The sequence below is a fragment of the Rhinolophus sinicus genome, linkage group LG11, assembly GCF_036562045.2.
Source record: "Rhinolophus sinicus isolate RSC01 linkage group LG11, ASM3656204v1, whole genome shotgun sequence".
NCBI classification, from domain to species: Eukaryota; Metazoa; Chordata; class Mammalia; order Chiroptera; family Rhinolophidae; genus Rhinolophus; species Rhinolophus sinicus.
Genome location: NC_133760.1, coordinates 57558938 through 57576869, shown reverse-complemented (window position 1 = coordinate 57576869; position 17932 = coordinate 57558938). Strand labels below are relative to the sequence as shown.

The window sequence follows — 17932 nt, the reverse complement described above, 5'->3', positions numbered from 1 at the left end:
GAGGAGACGGAGGGATAAAAAACCAGAGCTAAGGGTGAAAATTCAGCTCCTGTTTATTTACAAAAATATATATGTATATGTATATATATATAGTATATATATATATTAAACCCTCCCCCAGCTCCCTCCCACAATTACCTTTTTACTTCCACCCCCACCTCCCTTTTTAAAACAAAGAGGCTCCCAGCCTCCAGAGGCCATTTCCTCAGGGAAGAGGGGGCAGGAGCAGCACCAAGGCCTGGTAGGCTGAGGGAAGGGGCCTGAGCGACCATGGCCCCACCCTTGCTCCCTGAGGACAGTGTGGGGGGGAAGAGACGGCTCAGTCCTTGAATCCCTGAATACTGCAAAGAATGCGCTTCTGGTGTCCTGGCAGCGTGATCCCCATCTGCACCAGGTCCCTGTGGGCAAGGAAAGGGGTCATGAGTGTGTGAGCTCAAAGCCCAGCAGCCCTCCGCTGCCCGGCCCCCAGGGTCCTCACTCGGCCGTCAGCTCCAGCACACACTCCATGGTGTCCAGCCCGGCTGAGCGGAAGTGCAAAATGTAGCGTTTCATGCGGATGGACTCCAGCCACTCAGGGACACTTCGATAGGGGATCCCATCTGAGCCACTCAAGCTGGGCAGGCGAAGGGTCAGCCTGTGGGACACGGGCTACCTCAGTCACGCTGGAAATACAGGCAGGGGCTATCTTTGGTCTTCCCATCCCCAGCTCGCCCCTGGCGTTCCTGAAACCGGGGCTCAGCCTGTGAGCATGGCGGCCAAAATTCAACTTGGTGTCTGAGCAAAGAGATTATCGAGACTTTGTGGATTAGCCCGGCTATTGTCTGTGAACCCATTTCCTGGCCGGCTTCCTGGTACACTCACAGCGGTGGGCAGGCTGACAGTCTGGCTTACACTGATAGACCCGGGGGAGGTGGCTGCCCTGAAAGTCCCAACACGAGCGTACCACAAAGCCCATCTGCAATGGAGTGGCCAGGTAAGACACACAAGCATCCACTCTCCCAGCTGGGAGGAAGCAGAAGGCAAAAGCAGAGGCCCAGAAGCCGGCCGTGGTCCTGCCTCTCTTGAGGGCGGCCCCTTGAGTTCTGGGAGCAGCCCCTACTTGCCACCTCCAACCCTGGCTGTTATTCTTGCACTCTGACACCTACAATACAATGAGTGTTCCTGTGCTAAAGCCAGCCAGAGCCAAAAACCATTAGCAAAGTAAATCTGCTGGGGAAAAAAACATCCAACATTCCAAAAAGATTAGCACATACAGTCTCCAGTATACAAGGGAGTTGTGCTCCAAAAGATAGTTTTGAAAGTTGGAACTTGGAGCACATTTTCTCCCAGAAACAAGGTTATATATGGTGGTTTGATACAGAGGCCAGCTCGCCAGGGCTGGTTTGCCCGATAAAGCATTGGAAGCCCCGCTTTGCCTATCTCCCCCGCCTCAATGCCACCACCGGTTCATTTCCCACATCCTGGCAATGTTTTTGATAAAAATGCAATTCTGACCGTGTCCCTCCCATGGACAGTTTTAAAACATTGGTTACTAGTTCTCCGTGCTCGGGATAAAGTCCCGACTTCTCAAGGGTGCTCCTGTACTGACCCTGTCACCTCTCCAGCTTCATCTCTGTCTGGCCACTGTCCCTGAAGTGGGTGCTGCTGTCCCGCTGCTCTTTGCAGTCAGCCTGCCCTCAGTTCCCCAACCCGTGTTGGCCACGTGAGCTGGGAGCCTTCCCAGACCCCACAAGGCTGCTCCTCTCAGTCATGACAGATGTCCCACTGTCCATCGCTTGCCTGTTTCTCTGTCTTCCCCACCCCATCAAAGTGACCAAGCCCCCTGGGGCAGGTATCAGCTTGTAAGCACTGCTGCTACCTGTAGTTTTTGTTTGAAATGTTTGCTTCCTTTCTGCTATCAAACTTGAGCTGCCCAGGGCAGGACAGTACCTCCTCCATCCGGGATGGCCTCTTCCCGAGGACGCAGGCTGTGGTCCTGCCTCATGCGCTGGACTCTGTCGGGAGCTCTGCAGGCCCACCCCCTGGTGGACACTGCCAAATGCCCATTTCCCTTCTCCCAGATCTGCCCTCCGAATCCCCTTGCCCTCCCCAGCATGGTTACTTGGGATCGAAGTTGGCAATGGTCCGCAGGGAGTGGGGCTTGGCAAGCAGCTGCTCTAGATGTGCCTTCAGCTGGTGGAAGGGGGGCCGACGGGCACAGTCATAGGCCCAGCAGTTCTTCATGAGTTCATAGAGAGGGGCAGGGCAGTCCACGGGAGGGGGCAGCCGATACCCATCCTCAATGCTCTTCATTACCTGCAGCGGGGGGAGGGGAGGAAGGCCCAAGGTAGGAAGCTAACCTGGCGGCCCACAACCAATCTCTGTTCACACAATGATTGCAATGGAGCCTCTAAACCTCCCGACCAATAGTAAAGAGAACAAGGTGTGAGGCAAAAGGGACCAGAGGAGACAGAAGGGCAGAAAAACGGGGTCAGGAAGAAGAAACAAGGATACGTGCAGGAAAGAGGCATGAGAGGATTTGGGGAGAAGATTGGTGTGAAGAGACCGGGCTCACCTCCTGGTTGCTCATCTCCCCATAGGGTTTGTCCCCAAAGCTCAGCACCTCCCACATCACAATCCCAAAGCTCCACACGTCACTGGCCGTGGTGAAGATCCGGTGGGCAATGGCTTCAGGGGCTGTCCATCGGATGGGGATCTTTCCTCCCTAATAAGGCACAGAAAGGTGATGTGTTTCAGGGCATGGAGGAAGGGTGAAAAAACACCTGTGGGAAAGGGATGGGAAGTCACCGTGTCCACATGTGCACGCATCCCACACTCATCCCACATGTGTGCTTGTAGGTGAGGCATGAATTGTGTGCGCGGTGAGTACAGGGCTCTCACCTGGGTTTCGTAGGTGCCATCAAAGTTGTCCAGGAGGCGGGTCAGGCCAAAGTCAGACACCTTGCAGCACAGGTTCTGACTGACTAAGATGTTCCTGGCGGCCAGGTCCCGGTGGACGTAATTGTGGTCACTGAGGTAGTTCATACCAGATGCAATGCCCAGCAACATGGTCACCAGCTGCCCAGGCACCAGCTGCTCTTCCCGCTCCTGCAGCAGGGTGAGTGGGCAGGTTACGGGATGGGCAGGGTCGCCTCTTCCAGGACCAGGAGCCAATACCCAGGGTTCCATGGTGCATCCTCCCTCCCAGCCGGTCCTCTGCCCTCCTCACCCTCAGGAAAGCATCTAGGGCTCCATTCTCCATAAACTCTGTGATGATCATGATGGGTTTTCCTGAGACACAAAGCGTACGTCACCATGGCAGCCTCCACCCCATCTCCACCCAGAACCACCAGAACCAGACTCCCTGCCTTGGCAACACATGTCGCCTCCACGTCGTGGTCTCACCCTCTCCTTCCCCTCCCCCATACTCCTCAAGCCCCTCCTCATACTCTTTGTGACAACGCCTTCCAAGTGCAGAATATGAGGGTGGTTAAATTGGCCCATGATCGTTGCCTCTCGAAGGAAGTTCCACCACTGGCCGTCTGGAGATGTGTCCTTCAAGGTCTTAATGGCCACAGTCTTGCTGTCCTGGCTGGGGATTCTCAGAGTCCCTCGATACACTTCCCCGAACTCTCCTGGGTGTAGAGAAAACAAGGTCATAGCCCGATGCATCGTCAGGCTCCTCGCCACCCCCAACCCCAGGGGACAGGCAGCGATACCCTGCAGTCCCCCAGTTCTCTTTTCTTCTCGGATCAGAAACCTCGTGTGCCCTTTCTGGGACAAGAGCTAGGCTGTACTTCCCAGGGAAGGGGACAGGAGTCTGGAACAGGAATGCAGCTGGGGAGCCTGTTCAGCACTGTCTCCAGGGTTAGTGCGGTTCTTGGCTAACTGTGGGTGCTCAGTAAATGCGGGGTGAGTGGACGCTGTGCGGTGGCACCGGGGTGCGTTCATGAAGGGCAGGCTGGTCCTGGGCCCGCACACAAATGACTGGGGAGGCTGACCATTGCTGCCTCTCTTCCGCAAGTTCCCCTGGTCAAAGCTTGGCCAGCTTGGCCGCACAATCAGCAAGGACACTGCCAAGCTTTGTTCTCTGCTCAGATCCATTTCCCCCGGTGACCCAAGGATCAGGGCAGCCCAAGGGCACTGGGCCCTGGAGGGGGGGTGGAATGTGGGGTGAAGGAGGCTCGGAACCTCTCCCACGTTTGAGAACCATCTGAGAAGCGCCTGAGCCTGGGCACAGTGGTCCACTATTGACAAAAGTGATGTGTTTAATGCTCTTTATCGGGAACTCCATAACCACAGAAGCAGATTGTGTGTGAGGCAGGGGCTACTCCAGGACACTTGATAAGGGGGCTGTAACAATGACCACAGCACTTCAAGGAGGATGCAGGGTCAAGCAGAGAGGGAACTCATCTGGGAGTCCCTGGGCCGGAGTAGAGGCAGCTGGGCTCCGCAGGGAAGGGCTGGAAGGAAGCAGCTGGCTGGCAACTCTGTGCGGCCCCCAGACGGACCAGAGGGCTCACCTTCCCCTATGACAGTGTCCACGATCAGCCAGGTGGGGTCGAGCTCCTGGGTGAACTCCAGAGCTCCCTGGGCAGGGTCCTCATATGCCTGGAGGTCGACATAAGGCTTCAGCCACAGCTTGTCCTCTGTGGGGAGAACAGAGGCTCAGCACAGGAGCTCCAACTTCGGGGCTCAGGAGTAATGGGGGGAGGGGCCGGCAGCAGACCTGGGACTTCTCAGTCTTCTGTTCCCTGAGGAGTCCCGTTTTGGCTGAAATGGGAGAAAGTCTCTATCCTCAGCAACAAAGCCTCCACAGCCAGCTTTTCTTTCTCCTCTCTATGCGCAAAGCTTCCGTGTCCTCACCCGCCCCGCCCCAGGCCCAGAGCAGTGGGCCGGAACCCAGACCCAAAAGCGTGTTCGTGGCCTCAGGTTACCCAATCTTCCTGGGGCTGGTTGACCCGGGCTTCAAATTCTTTGCCCCTCCTCCTCACCCCGGCTCACCATACTCCCCCAATCACTCACACCTCATTCACATTCCCAGACAAGCCTCACACCGCCCCATTACTTGGATGAATCGCAGACTGCTCGCCCCTTTTGTGGGGCACCTAATGAAGTGACCAGCAGGAAGCCCACATGCCTCCGAGGACTTCGGGGAGCCTGCCAAGCAACCTCCCTCCCACTCAGCCTCAGCCCACACACCTGGCCAGCCAGGATGGGGAGGCTGCCCAAAGCCCGGGCATGGGTACAGTTGCACGAACAGCTAGCAGGTAATTGCACAGAGCCTCTGGGGTGCTCTCAGTACAAAGTTAATTAACCAAAGTTAATTAGGTGGCAAAAGACAAGAAGCCTAGAGACAACAGAGCCCACTTGCGCCCCCAGCACTAGCCCAGCAAATGTGGGTCTCTCGGTCCCATCCCAGTGGCGCCTCCCAACAAATGGGTGATGCTGACTCACCTCGGTCCATGTTGGTGACACGATCACGCTGCCTCTGTTGCCGTCGCCGCTGACCTTTCCTGTGGGGGATTGGGGACAGCTTCTTCAGGGTCCCAGGACCACCTCAGGGGCCCTGTGGGCTCCGGCTGAGTTTTTCCAGGGTGCAGGGTGAAGGTTGAGACACAGTGGAGCTTTGGTACTAGGGAATGGGAGGGTCGTGGAGGCTGCATTCAGGGGCTTCTGACCAGACAAAGACACCGAGGATGGTGGCTGGGGAGGGGCAGGAGCAATACCTGGACCGGAAGACGAGAATCCCGAGCAGCAGTGCCACGCCCAGCAGCAGCCCGAAGATGATGGCCACGATCTCGCCGCCAGTCAGGCCCCTGGAAACTGTGGCACACGGGGGGAGGAAGTCTGAGAGGCTCAGAGTCCACAGGGATGATGGAGGCCAGAAGGGCAAGCGCAGAAGCGGTCCCTCCATGGGCCTCACGTGTGTCCCCTAACTGGGGAGATGGGACTGTATATGAGAGAGCACGTGGAGGGGCCTCCCACAGGGGCTGCCAGCTTGCGCTGCCTGCCGCTGAACACTAACTGAGCAGGTAGGGGACTTGACGGGACGCTGGCCGGCAGCACCCAGTATCAGAAGGTGCGTCTGAGATCACTGGGGAGGGGTGTGAGTCCGTGTGGGGCTCTCCCCCTGAGGCAGCTTCTGCGCGTGTGTGGGAGTGTGTGTCGAGGGAAAGGAAGGGTCACTGACTAGAACAGGGTCTGAGAGGGCTTCAGTGGGATGACAGGTGCCTGTGTGTTTGGAGAAGAACACAGGCTAGGTACCCACCTGGCGGGCTGGTCCGAAACTCATGGTCAGGGGAGAAAGGGCCAGGTCCCAGAGGGGTCAACATTCGGACTCTGACGATGTATGTGGTATCTGGCTGCAGTTCCGTCAGCAAGACCCTGGGTTCTAGCACCATCTGGTGCCGTTCTTCATCCTGTGGATGGGGACTCGTGTTGACTGGGCCGTGCCGAGCCAGACCTGGCAGAGGTGATGAGCGGTCTTGGGAGCATGGGGGGAGGGCCGGGCCGGGGAAGGGTTAAGCCAGAGTTCTGTGTAGGTTTGGTCCCCAGAAAGCCATGTGGTTCACTTTGGGCAGTTTCCCCCCATCCTGCACCCCAGGCTAGAATGTAGGGGTGTGCCAGGCCTTGACAGAGACCGTCTCTCAGCTGCGTTCTCACCTGGTTCAGCACATGCAGCTCGTAGCTCAGGTTCCCACTGGGGATACGGGGCCAGGACCCTGCCCAGGTCAGCTCCAGCTGCCGCGGCTCCTTCTTTACCAGCCTCAGGGACAGACCTGACAGTGACTCTGAAAGTCCAGAGGGTTCCAGTGGATTTAGAAGGAAAGAGGAAATAACTTGAGTAGCTTTCCGGTGGCATCCTGCCCATCACTTTGTCCCTGTGGTCCTAAGCCCTTCTGGCTTCCTCTAGGCCCAGTCCCTCCCCAGGCCCAGTCCCTCCTCAGACCCCTCACCTGCGTGCCCCATGCTGATGCTGAGCGAGGCGCTGGCGTGCTTGGAGCTGCCCAGCCCCGACACTCCATTTTGGGCTTCAACGTTAAAGGTATAGTTGGCGTAGGGTTCAAGGCCGCTGACGCGCACAGCAGGCTTCGTGAGCCCGCTGGCCCCCGGGGAGAAGCGCACACTCCCTCCACAGGGCTGGCAGGGCCCACCGTCCAGCACTGCTCCGCGACACTGAGAACACCCCACATTGTATCTCACGTCCTGGCGCCCCCCCATATCTGCGGAGGGTGCCCAATGCAGGGAGAGTTGAGTCCCCGAAACAGAGACGCTCAGGTTTTGAGGGGCTGAGGGAGGGCCTGTGGGAGAAAGGGGCCATCGGTAAGAGCCTAAGCTTCTGGCCCTCGTTTCCTGCCACCACCCCCATTCTTGAAGTCCTCTGAAGGTCTTGCCAGGAGATTTGATTCCTACTGAGGAAAAGTAGCGTAACAGGCTCTGCATTCTTCCGGGGGGGGGCAGGGGACAGGGGAAGGTCTTCAAGTGTCTGACACGACACCCTGGACAGTCAGTCTCCAACAGCTGATTAGCTCTGGGAAATGCCCACCCTCACGCGGGCTCAGCCAAGGTCCCACACCGCCTCACAGATGGCCAGGCCCTGCTGCTGGACTCACGTGTGCATGCGGCCTGGGGGCCCTCCCCGGGGGCTCGGTAATGGCCGCTCTCACAGGCACAGATGGTGGCCCCTTCAGATTCGGCGGTGCTGTGTTGGGGGCACTTGAGACAATGCGGTGGGTCCATGTCCGCCCGGTAAGAGCCACGAGGGCAGGCTGGAGAGACAATCCAGCAGAGCCATGGCTGTCTAGTGCTCTTACAGGTGGAAATCGCCCCTCCCCATCCCCCGTACCGGAAACACCCCTGTATGTGTCTCTCTGGGGCCCTCCGACACTCAGTTTAATAATCTCTGATTTCCTTCCCTCTCTTGGCACCCCTGACACAGTCCCCCTCCCCCGAGTGGTCCCTGCTGGTTGCCACCACCTCTTCAAGTGTCCTTACCAAGGCATCCTTCGCCACCTTCCTCATAGCCAGGCTCACAGTGGCACCGCCCCACCGGCACCAGCCACTCGCCTTCCGGGCTGCAGTGCATACGGGGACCACCCGAGGGGCTGGGGCTGGCCTGGGCATGGGGCAAGCAGGTCCCGGTCACTTCCACCAACCCGCCAGGTCCGGGAAGAGTGTCAGGGAATCGAGCCAAGCCATGCACAGCCTCGGGACAGCGCTGGTAGAACACTCGCACGGAAACCAAGGCCACACAGGCCCCCGGGTTGTGGAAAGCGAGGTAGAGGCCACGGCGGGTCAGGCGGCCCAGGGAGCAGCGCTCCACATTCATTTTCACAGCGCCAGAGGCAAGGTCTTGAATGGTGAAGCTCTGGTCTGCAGCCACCGTGGTCACCTGGGGAAAAGGTAGAGGGAAAAGGGGAGCGACCACGTAACAGAAATGAAGTACACAACCAGAAACCAAGGGCCCATTACACGTGAGTTACTGGGCTAAGCATTTACGTGCATTATGCTGTTGAGTTCATGCAATAACCCTGTGAGGTGGGATGGGTAGCCACCCCCAGCTAACAGACAGGAGACAAAGGCTAGGAGAGGTTAGAGACCTTGCTGGAGATCACACAGCTGCTACCCAGGTGGGGCCAGGATTGCAACCCAGGCAGTGCAGCTATGACCCATGTCATTTCTGCTATTGGAAGGTGTTGCCCACGTGAGTGCCAATGGGGTAATCGGTTATAAAGTATGTCATAATTTATTACTAATAACAAACTTTACAACATCTTATCTTAGGGAAAAAATGTGCGTACACCCTATAATCACGTGCTCTGAACTCTTTTGCCCTTCCGGTATGTTTTCCTGAGTCGGAAAGACAGGGACGGAATTAGAGAAAGAGGCTGCAAAGAATGATCTCCTGACACAAGCCCAGCAATACACACGGGGAGGTGCCACGCAAGTGCGCGGTGGTTACTGAAAAGTTGAGACACCTCTTCCCAGCCTCCACCACGGCTAGCTGTTATCTCAATGGATGCCTGAAAAGCCTCTGAAGTAGGCAAGGCTGACACTGTTATCACTGTTCTCAGACAAGAAAACCAAAGCTCAGAGAGGTTAAGTGACACACCCAAAGTCGGGACACCACAGAAAAAGTACTCAAATCCGGCTCTTCTGATTTCTTTGGTTAGTCAACACCTAGACTCTCTTCCTGTTTCTGCCACCTTCTCTTTTTCTTAAGCTGAGCAGGGACACGGACAGCAGTGAGGCAGGGATCAGTGCCCGGACCGGAATGGCACGGAAGGGGTAAAAAGTACCTTCTGGAACATGAGCCGGCGGAGCTGAACCCCCACGTCCTGGTCGCTCTCCATATACAGCAGGTTGAAGGTCTCCTTGCAGCCCAGAGGCCCGGCGCCGCCGGGGAAACTCTTACAGTCCCGCACTGTGAACCGCAGCTCCACCTGCACACGCCAAGGCTCTTCCCCTCGGTAGATCCAATTGGAGCGAAGCCAGTGGTCAGTGTCTCCGCTTTCTTGTACTGGGCAGTCCTGATACATGTATAGGGGTGTCCCATTCAGGATCTGCTGCACCCCGCTCCACTGTGAGAGGAAAGTCAGACAGAGTCAGGCTCCAAGTCACCACCTGCTCCCCAAACCCTCATTTTCTAGAGCTGATGGTGAGCGAGCTGGTGTCAGTGTCCCCCAGGATCACGCTGCTTCTCCTGCCTCTGCCCACCCCTCAGCCCCAGGACGGACAGTAGATGAAGTGTTACAGTCAGGCATTTATTTGGATAGAGGGTGGGCAAGACAATGCTCCTTTCCCACCCGTAGCCATCCCTTTTCCCTTCGATCAGCCCATTCCAGCTGCAAGAATATGAGCACCAATTTTTATGGATTTCATCAACAGAGCTGTCAAGTACCCCAACGGCAGATTTCTATAGCAAAAGCTCATTCACAAAATCTTTGTGCCTGTTTGTTTAGAGAAGAGGAGTGTTTTAATATTGAGACCCCTGAGCTTTTGGAGGAGGCTAGAAGCAGCATAATAAATAGACCTCTTCTGTATAAGGGAATGTCACCCTCTCCAATATGCCTGCCAGTAAGGGCCACTATCAAAATCAACAACAGAGTTGGCTGGACTTCTAGACACCATCCAGTCCAACCCCTTTCATTTCTTTTAAATTAAAAGAATGTTTAAACTTAGTTAACAACGGCTGGAACTAATAGTATTTACCATGAGCTAGTCACAGTGGTACTTTCCACGAGGAAACTGAGTCACAGTGGGGTTAAGGGACTCGCCCCAGATGCTCAGCTATTAAGAGGCAGAGCTGGGACGTGCACACAGGTATTCTGGGCTCCAGAATTTATGCTCTTAATCATTATGCTTCTATGTGCTTATTATAAAAAAAAAATCAAAGAACAAAAACTTATATTAAAAAGTGAAAGTTCTCTCATCCATCCAGTCCACTGTCATAGGGAGCCACTCTTAACAATCGGAGTAAAACTTTCCAGACCATTTTCTGCCTCTAGAGAAATGTTTTAATGTTTCTCTCATGTGTGTGTTTAACATAAAAGTTTTTTTAAAAAAACATACAAGTGTTATTCTGTAGACCTGCTGTATCAAAGGGTAAACATATTATACATAAGATAAGGCCAAATTGTCCTCCAAAAAGGCTTTATCAGTTTACACTTCCACCAACAATGCCTGAGGGCTAATTTTCTCAAAAGCTCATCAACACTGAATATTAATGCTTTTTTTACTTTTGGCCAAGCTTCTAGACAAAACGCCTTTTTAATTTACATTTCTTTGAGAGGAGGTTGTACGTTTCTCTTTTGCTCACTGGCTATTCGTAATTTTATGCAATTATGTGTAACTTTGTCTGATATTCTATTGTTATATCTTTTGATTGTTCATTTGGATGAAATTTTTTTTTTTGTATTATGGACATTAATTATTTGCTTGAAATATATGTTTCTCCCTGTCTGTCATGCCACTTAACTTTGCTAATGTCTTTGATGTTGACATATATTAAAACTTTTTATATAATAACATTTATAGCCTTTTCCTTTATAATTTTTGGGTTGTGTGTTGTGTTTGGGAAGCTGCCCCATCCTAAACTTATAAAGATCTTCTATATTTTCTCCTAATATTTTTGTAGGTTTGGTTTTTAGGTTTAGATTTTAATCTCCCTAGAATTAATTTTTTTGTGTATATAGTGTGGAGGTGTAACTTTACCATCTTCTTTTTCTTTTTTTTCAATTGTAGACATTCAATTGTCAATTTATTGGCTAGTCTAGACTTTCCACATTGATTTGCAATTCCAGTGTTATCACATACTAAAGTCTTACATACGCGGGTTTGTTTTTGAACTTTCTATTTTGTTCCACTGACCTAAGTATTATTGTGCAATGCCACACGTTTTAATTATAGTTGATGTATATAGTATGTTCTGGTGTCTGTAGGACAATCCCTCAGTTCATTACTCTTTTTTTCCAAAAAAAGTATCATCCATTCTTAAGTATTTTCTCTGCCAGATGAACTTAAGAAAGAGGCTCCCACATTCTACAAAATATTCCATTGATATTTTGGTTGCAATCCCCTTATTTTATGGAGAAGAGACCAAGAGGCCCTTAGAAAGCTCACTTCCCCAAAGGATTTTAATCCACTATGATAGCAGGGGCATTCATAGCTACTCTCAGTTCTGGGGAAAGACAAGAAAAAGCACCATTAACTATCAATTTGGGGTGGGGAGGGGCAGGGGCATATTTGTGCATTAAGTTAGGGAATTCACAGATTGGGCAAGGGGCTATCCAGACACTGAAGCTGGGATGAGAGAAGGCACTGAGAGCCTGTTCTTAAGGGGAAGCTGTGATGGGGAAGGCATGTGATGGGGGGCAGGTGGGAGGGTGGTGGGTGGTTAATGTGCAGCTTGTTAGCTAGACTGCCACCCCTGCAGCTGGAGCCAGAAGCAGATGTTCCCAGCTGTCACTTGTCTCTCCCAGTGGTGACGGATGGGGAGAACAAGCTGCCCAGGATCCTTTCACTTATCACTCAGGCAGGGCTGGCTGCCTGGTGGGTACATTCTGGGGGAGCCTGGACCTGAGTGTGCGTGTGTTTTGAAAAGATGAAGAGGAGGACAGAGGCTGAGGTAGACACAGTGGGAGTGTGTGACTGCTGCTGTCTTCTTGCCCTCTTAGTACTGTTGAGCCTGAGCTGGGAAAGTTGCCCGGCTTCCTCTCCAGCCCAATTAGGGAAGAGTTATTTGGGTGGAGGTGGCAGGGGCACCAGTGGAGGCCCGTGGGAGCCAGCAGATGGACCTGCAGCCCTTTTTGTGGAGTGATTAGCCGGTTTATGAGATGAGGCGCCTATTAGGGCTGGTCTAATCCGGGATTTTCCAAGCAGCCCCTCCTGTAGGATACATTATGGTTTAGTCTATTAATTCTAATTACAGGCTACTCTGTGGGAGAGCTGAGAGTGGAGCCAGGACCCAAGGACCCAGAGGGAAAGAAAGCAAGTCACCCCAACTCCAGAAATAGAGGCCTGATTCCTACTGGAGGAGGAAAGGTGAAAGGGGACCCCCAGAGAACAGGGTCTAGGACCAGAGCGAAGAAAGGCCTGAGGCCAGAGTGCTGGAGGCTTAGGCCACTGGGCCAGCCTCCTGTGCTTCCTGGGCAGCTCTGCTAAATGGCAGATAGGTGCTCCCTAGGACTCATAAGATCCTACCTCTGCTCTCTGGGTTTTAGGAATACCCAAGGAAAGAAGGGGTTGGAACAAACCCAGACAGCTGGAATGCATGGTGTGCCTGCACTGGGCAGGATAGAGGAGGTGCCAACAGCTCAGGGACCTCTATTGAGGCCGCTTTTGACTTTGGGGGAGTCACAGACCCTTTGAAAAATGTGATGAAAACCCTGGCTCTCCTCTCCAGAAAAAAAAAAAAAAAAGGCCACAACTTTGAATACATTATTATGGGGTTCCCTGACCCCCTGGAACCTATCTGTGCAACTCCATTGGGAAAGATGAACCTCAGATTGAGGACACTTTCCTGTTTTGGTCTCAGTCTTCAACCATCCCCAGGATGGTCCATTCCCTCCCCAAGATGTGGACTCATCTCTCCCCAGTTCCTCAGGAGTATTCAGCCCTGCCTCACAGGGGAGGGAGGAGAGGAGCCAGGTACTGAAGCATTCCCCATGGGGTGAAGCCTGACCCCCGCCCCCAAGTCCCATTCAGGAGGCTGACTCACCTCCCCTCCCCCTCCCAGAGGAGACACTTCCAGTTTTTCCAGCTCTTTTCTCCGTTCCTCCACCCACCTCTCCACCCCGTTTCCCACTGGCCTTCAGCCTTGAACCATCCTGGGTCCTTCCCGCCCCTAGCACTTACCCCATCCTCTGGGTCCAGCAGCCAGCCCAACTCTCCCTCTGCGGTGCTCGTGTCCATCAGAGTGACTGAAGGTGTAGAGGAAAGGGGCCTGTCACCTCTGGGGGAGGAGGCCCCACATGTGCAACCCACATTCCTCACTCTGAGTCCCCCAGCCCCCAGGCTTCAACATCCTGCTCCTAACAGCTGTGAAGAGCTCCAGGGAGTAATTAGTCTGTCTTCCTCAGGAGTGTGAAGGGAGGAAGGCAGAGTGGAGTAAGGGTTGGAAGGCTAGATCTCTGACCAAAGTCAACGCAGGAAGCCTTACAAGAGCTGCCACACAGATGTGCACCCTCTCACTCTGTGGGGGACCCATCAGCTGCAGAATGGAAGGGTGCATGGGCAGCAAGCTGCTCAGCCTCTGGGGGTCACGAGTGGGCAGGATGTGGACAGGGGAACTTAGAGGGGAACCACCCACTGGCAAAGGGCCTGCTCTGACTATGACTGGGGGTGTGGAGTGGGGTACAAGGTACAGCTCTGAGTCTGGGAAGTGGGGGTCATAGGGGTGAAGAAGGTGGGCAAGCCTTCACATATAAGGCTTGATCTCTACATCTGGGGACCGCTGCACCCCGACTCCTAACCCTTCCCCCAGCCGTGGGTCCCTAGGTTAGCATTGGGCGACTTCCCACCTCGGACTTCAGAGGGTTCAGATCTCTGGGTTGGGCATCTGAGGCTGGGACTGCCAGGGCAAGAGGGGCCCCGCGATCGCTGGGGTGGGCGTTTGGACGCTGCTTCCTTGCACCCCACCCCCAAGTGTAAACTGCTGCCCAGCAGGGGCGGGGGTGACTCGCCCGGGAAAGCAGCTGTTTGGGGTCAAAGACCAAAGATTGGCCTGCCCAGTCGATAGCCTGGCGGCAGGACAAAACAAGAGCGCTGGAGGGGGGCTCAAGGAGAGGCCTCCTTAGGAATGCCGGCTACTGGAGGGGGGTGCCAGCCCGGCCAGGGGAGGAAGGGTTGGGGGCGGGGGTCTGTACCTTCCTTGGCGCGCGCCCCCGGGGGCAGTGGGGCGCAGAGTAGCAGCAGCAGCCCAAGCCCCAGGGGCCAGCGCCGCTCCATGGCGCGGGGCCGGGACCTGGGACCGCGGTCGGGACAGCTGGGCCAGGTCTCGAGGACAGGGCTAGCCGGGCGGGCCAGGCGGGGGTGGGAGGCGGGGCCAGCTCCGGGGGCGGAGTCCCGGCCTCACCTGGATCACCTTCTTAAAGAGACAGTAGGGCAGGAAGGAAACTTGTTGGACAGGTAATAAACTTCAAAAACCGGAGGCGTCTTGACAGGTATGAGACTGCGGGCGCCGCCTAGTGGGTGGGATTAGGAACTGACTAACCTAGTCCTAATTTTAACCCTACCAACCAAGTCTTGATCCAGCCTTTAGCCTAATTCTACCTAGGCATTGAACTACACCCTTGTATTCCTCCCTCTTTCTTTCTTCGGGGCCCAGCACTGGGACAGACACCGGGGGAGGCAGGGGCTTGTGCTTCAGTGGGGCAGGCTTAATGACCAGAATGCAAGGCGGCGTACAACACTTAGAAGGAGGGAAGAGGGAGCAAACTCAGCCGGCCGGGCACTTGAGGTGAGTCTGCAGGAAGTAGGCGTTTGAGTTGGGTTTCCAGTGAAAGAGATTGGGAAAGGCATGAGCAAGGGCCTGAAAGCAGGGAGCCTCAAGGTGCGTTCTGGGAGTGGCGAATGGACCAGTTTGACTGCTGGGGCACAGGATTTATCTTGGGAGCCAGGCAGAAAGACAGGTGTGGGCCAGAGCTGGGAAGGTCCTGGTAAACTCATTAAGGAGTTTGAACTTCGCATGCTCTTTACAGAGCAGACAAGAGGAACCGGAGAGGTTCTGAGCACAAGTGGTAGAGACGGAAGGGATCCAGCTTTAGCCCTATCTGGTGATGTCAATCCAGGCCTTTCCCACCCTCTTGGACGCAGCCTTACATTATATTTAATAGCTGCTTATTCAGTTTCTACTTTCCATGCATTAAGCCTGAAAGCATCACAAAAGCGTAAGGCAGTCCTTGCTTAAACAAACTATTAATCTGAGGAGTGTTGGGACTTAGGACATGAAGCAAGCACACAGATGGCCAAAATGACAGGCGGCAGCGGACCCCAGTGAAGGTGAAAAACAGGGTCAACAGTGGCTCAAAGGGGAGTGATGCATTCACTGAGAACTGGCAGCGGGTTTCACTCCTGGGGCCCCTCCTTCCTACACCCCTCCCTGGCTCCATCTCATTTGGGTGAATCATTCATAGTTTTTCTATTGTTTAAGTTGTTGCATGTTTTAGTCACTGTGGAGGAAGGGAGATGGTGCATTCTAGGTGCCTATTTCTTTTTATTTTTTCAGAAAGTAATACATACTTCATATATATATATACAGGAAAGTGCTCATAATGTCCCAACACAGAGTATCCTCATTGGCATAAATAAATAAATGCGACCCATGTGCATTGGTTGGAAATTGTTCTTTGAACAGAAAAGAAACCGAACGGAAAGTAGAATCTTCCCTCTGCCCACCCTCCAATTTTTGTCCCGAAAGTTTACCCCCATCAATAGTCCTGTAATACTCCCCGGATTCCCCCTCTGTGTGTGCACACCATCACATTTCTCCCTCCCACACATATACAGGCTTGTAGAATATATACACAGAGGGGCCTTGGGACCGAACCACTGTGCACCAGGGGCCTCTTTCTAATGGAAGGACAGGGGTGGTGGGGGGGAAGCAGAGGCTCCTGTGGGCTCACTGGGGTCAGAGCTTTGTGATTTCAGCGGGGAGGAATGGGCGAAGGGTGCACAGCCAACAGAAGGGGGGAAGTGGAGCAAGCTTTGGACAATTGCTGCTAGGAAATCAGCCAGACTGTGGTGAGGTAATGCAAGTGCACGTTGCTGTAGTTTTGTTAAAGTTACAAGACCCTTGGGACTCAAGGGGGTGGGGTGGGGGTTGCTCTGGGCAAGGAGAGTCTTGCTTTTGTTTAAGATTGCTTCTCTGTCCCCGGGTCTGAAAGTGTTGCAAAGGGGAACGAGAGCCTACCTTCTAGCTCCATTCAGTATGATTCCAATTGACAATTCCTCATTCTGTTTGTTGTGGGAGGAGGCACACCTTCCATTTGGCCTCTGTCTTAACTGGCAGTGCAGCTTTTGTCAAGTTATTTACACTCTCTGGACCTGAGTTCCCTTAGAACCGGGGGATCTCTGAGGCCACTTCCAGGAAAAACGGTGGGATCCGGAGTCAGAAGACTTAGGCCAGCTCTTTCAGCCATGCTGTGTCTCTGTTTCCTTAGCTATAAAATGATATTAATCATGCTCACGTCATGGGGGTGGGGGTGGCAGTGTGTGATGAGCAAAAGAGGAGAAAGTGTTTTGCTAACTGTAAGGTACTGAACAAATGTTCATGTGCTGAGGGAAGTCAACATTTTGCCACACCAAAATATACCTTTTGAGTTGGTTACCAAGAAACAAAAGACTTAGAAAGTACCTTTGATACCCTCCCCCCTTACCTGCCTAAAGGAGTTCAGATAGAAAAACCTGGTGAAGGGAAGGGAACATTACCTTAGCTTCATAATATAAGCTAAACGTGGCAGGCGCAGAAATCTGGCAAAGCCTGCTTGTTGAACTTCCCTCTTTGTCCCACTGTTTCTGGGTGGGCCTGCAAGAATTTATTTGCCACATGTTTGCTCTTTCCTGTCTACCTTTGAATTGCCTGCTTTTCCTTTCAAATCTCAGGCCCTGTCCCCTCCCCACCCCTTCTCCTTTGTCCAAAAATGGCAGGTAAACGTCAACTGTCCAATGCATCTTCGGGTCTGATATCTTATGGTACCTCCATAATAAATTTTAATCTGTCTCATATAATTTGATTATTAGCCCGGCTGGAAGAATTTAGGAGGTGGGAAGAAAGTTGTTTTTTTGTGTCCCCACAATACTATGACTTCCTGAGGTTTGAACTCCTTACTGAGGCCTCCGGGGTTAGTCCCAGAGTGGAACAACCTGTATGACTAAGACATCCATTTTTTTTTCTTTTAAAAGCAACTATATTACAGGACAATTTGCATAAAGTCAGTTGCACCCATTCCAAGTGTACAATTCAGTGGGTTCTAACAAATGCATACTCCCTGGTAACTACTGCCTCAATCACATTACCAAACACTTTCACAACCCCAAAAAAACGTTCTCTTGAGCCCTTTGTAGTCAATCCTATCTCTGGCCCCGGGCTTCCTGTCAGGAGAGATACGTTTTGCCTGGTCCAAAATTTCACGTAGTCTTCTGAGCCCGGCTTTTCCCCTTCATCATGATCCCTCCTTCCCCCCCCCGCCCCCCCCCCATCTCCCCAAAGCCCCACAAAGTCTTCCTCTGCTCCCTCAGGAGCTGTAGGCCTCTTAGCTGAGGGGGTGCCCCACCCACCATACGCTGGGTTCCACCCAGCCTGGCTCAAGACCATGTATGCCCATAAGGCTCTGGTTAAAACTCTACTTAACCCAGTAAGCTGCCGGCAACCACTGAGAGCATCAGAGCAAATTAGTTGATCAGATTAGTATCATGTGCCCTAGCAAGGGCCTGCGTGGATGGGGCCCAG

At 53.4% G+C, this 17932-nt stretch overlaps 1 protein-coding gene across 1 annotated transcript; it reads right to left on the bottom strand.

Moving 5' to 3' along the window:
* Nucleotides 1-133: 133 nt before the first annotated feature.
* Nucleotides 134-14499, bottom strand: EPHA1 (EPH receptor A1). Its single transcript, XM_074315241.1, has 18 exons — nucleotides 14349-14499; nucleotides 13339-13403; nucleotides 9282-9563; nucleotides 7978-8374; nucleotides 7596-7751; nucleotides 6939-7283; nucleotides 6646-6773; nucleotides 6251-6401; nucleotides 5709-5805; nucleotides 5437-5495; nucleotides 4503-4628; nucleotides 3429-3614; nucleotides 3209-3270; nucleotides 2881-3087; nucleotides 2555-2704; nucleotides 2102-2295; nucleotides 479-634; nucleotides 134-398 (listed from the first exon to the last, which is right to left on the bottom strand). The coding sequence occupies exons 1-18, from the start codon at nucleotides 14428-14430 to the stop codon at nucleotides 320-322; spliced, it is 2922 nt and encodes a 973-aa protein (XP_074171342.1). The 5' UTR covers nucleotides 14431-14499; the 3' UTR covers nucleotides 134-319.
* Nucleotides 14500-17932: the final 3433 nt, after the last annotated feature.

What these genes read in the sequence shown, in the direction of transcription:
- EPHA1 (XM_074315241.1), bottom strand. Translation starts at nt 14,430, where the DNA reads ATGGAGCGGCGCTGGCCCCTGGGGCTTGGGCTGCTGCTGCTACTCTGC. An exon ending in GGGGGCGCGCGCCAAGGAAG is followed by an intron (nt 13,404 to 14,348) that starts GTACAGACCCCC and finishes CTACACCTTCAG; the next exon opens with TCACTCTGATGGACACGAGC. An exon ending in TGTCACCAACATGGACCGAG is followed by an intron (nt 4,629 to 5,436) that starts GTGAGTCAGCAT and finishes TTCTCCCCACAG; the next exon opens with AGGACAAGCTGTGGCTGAAG.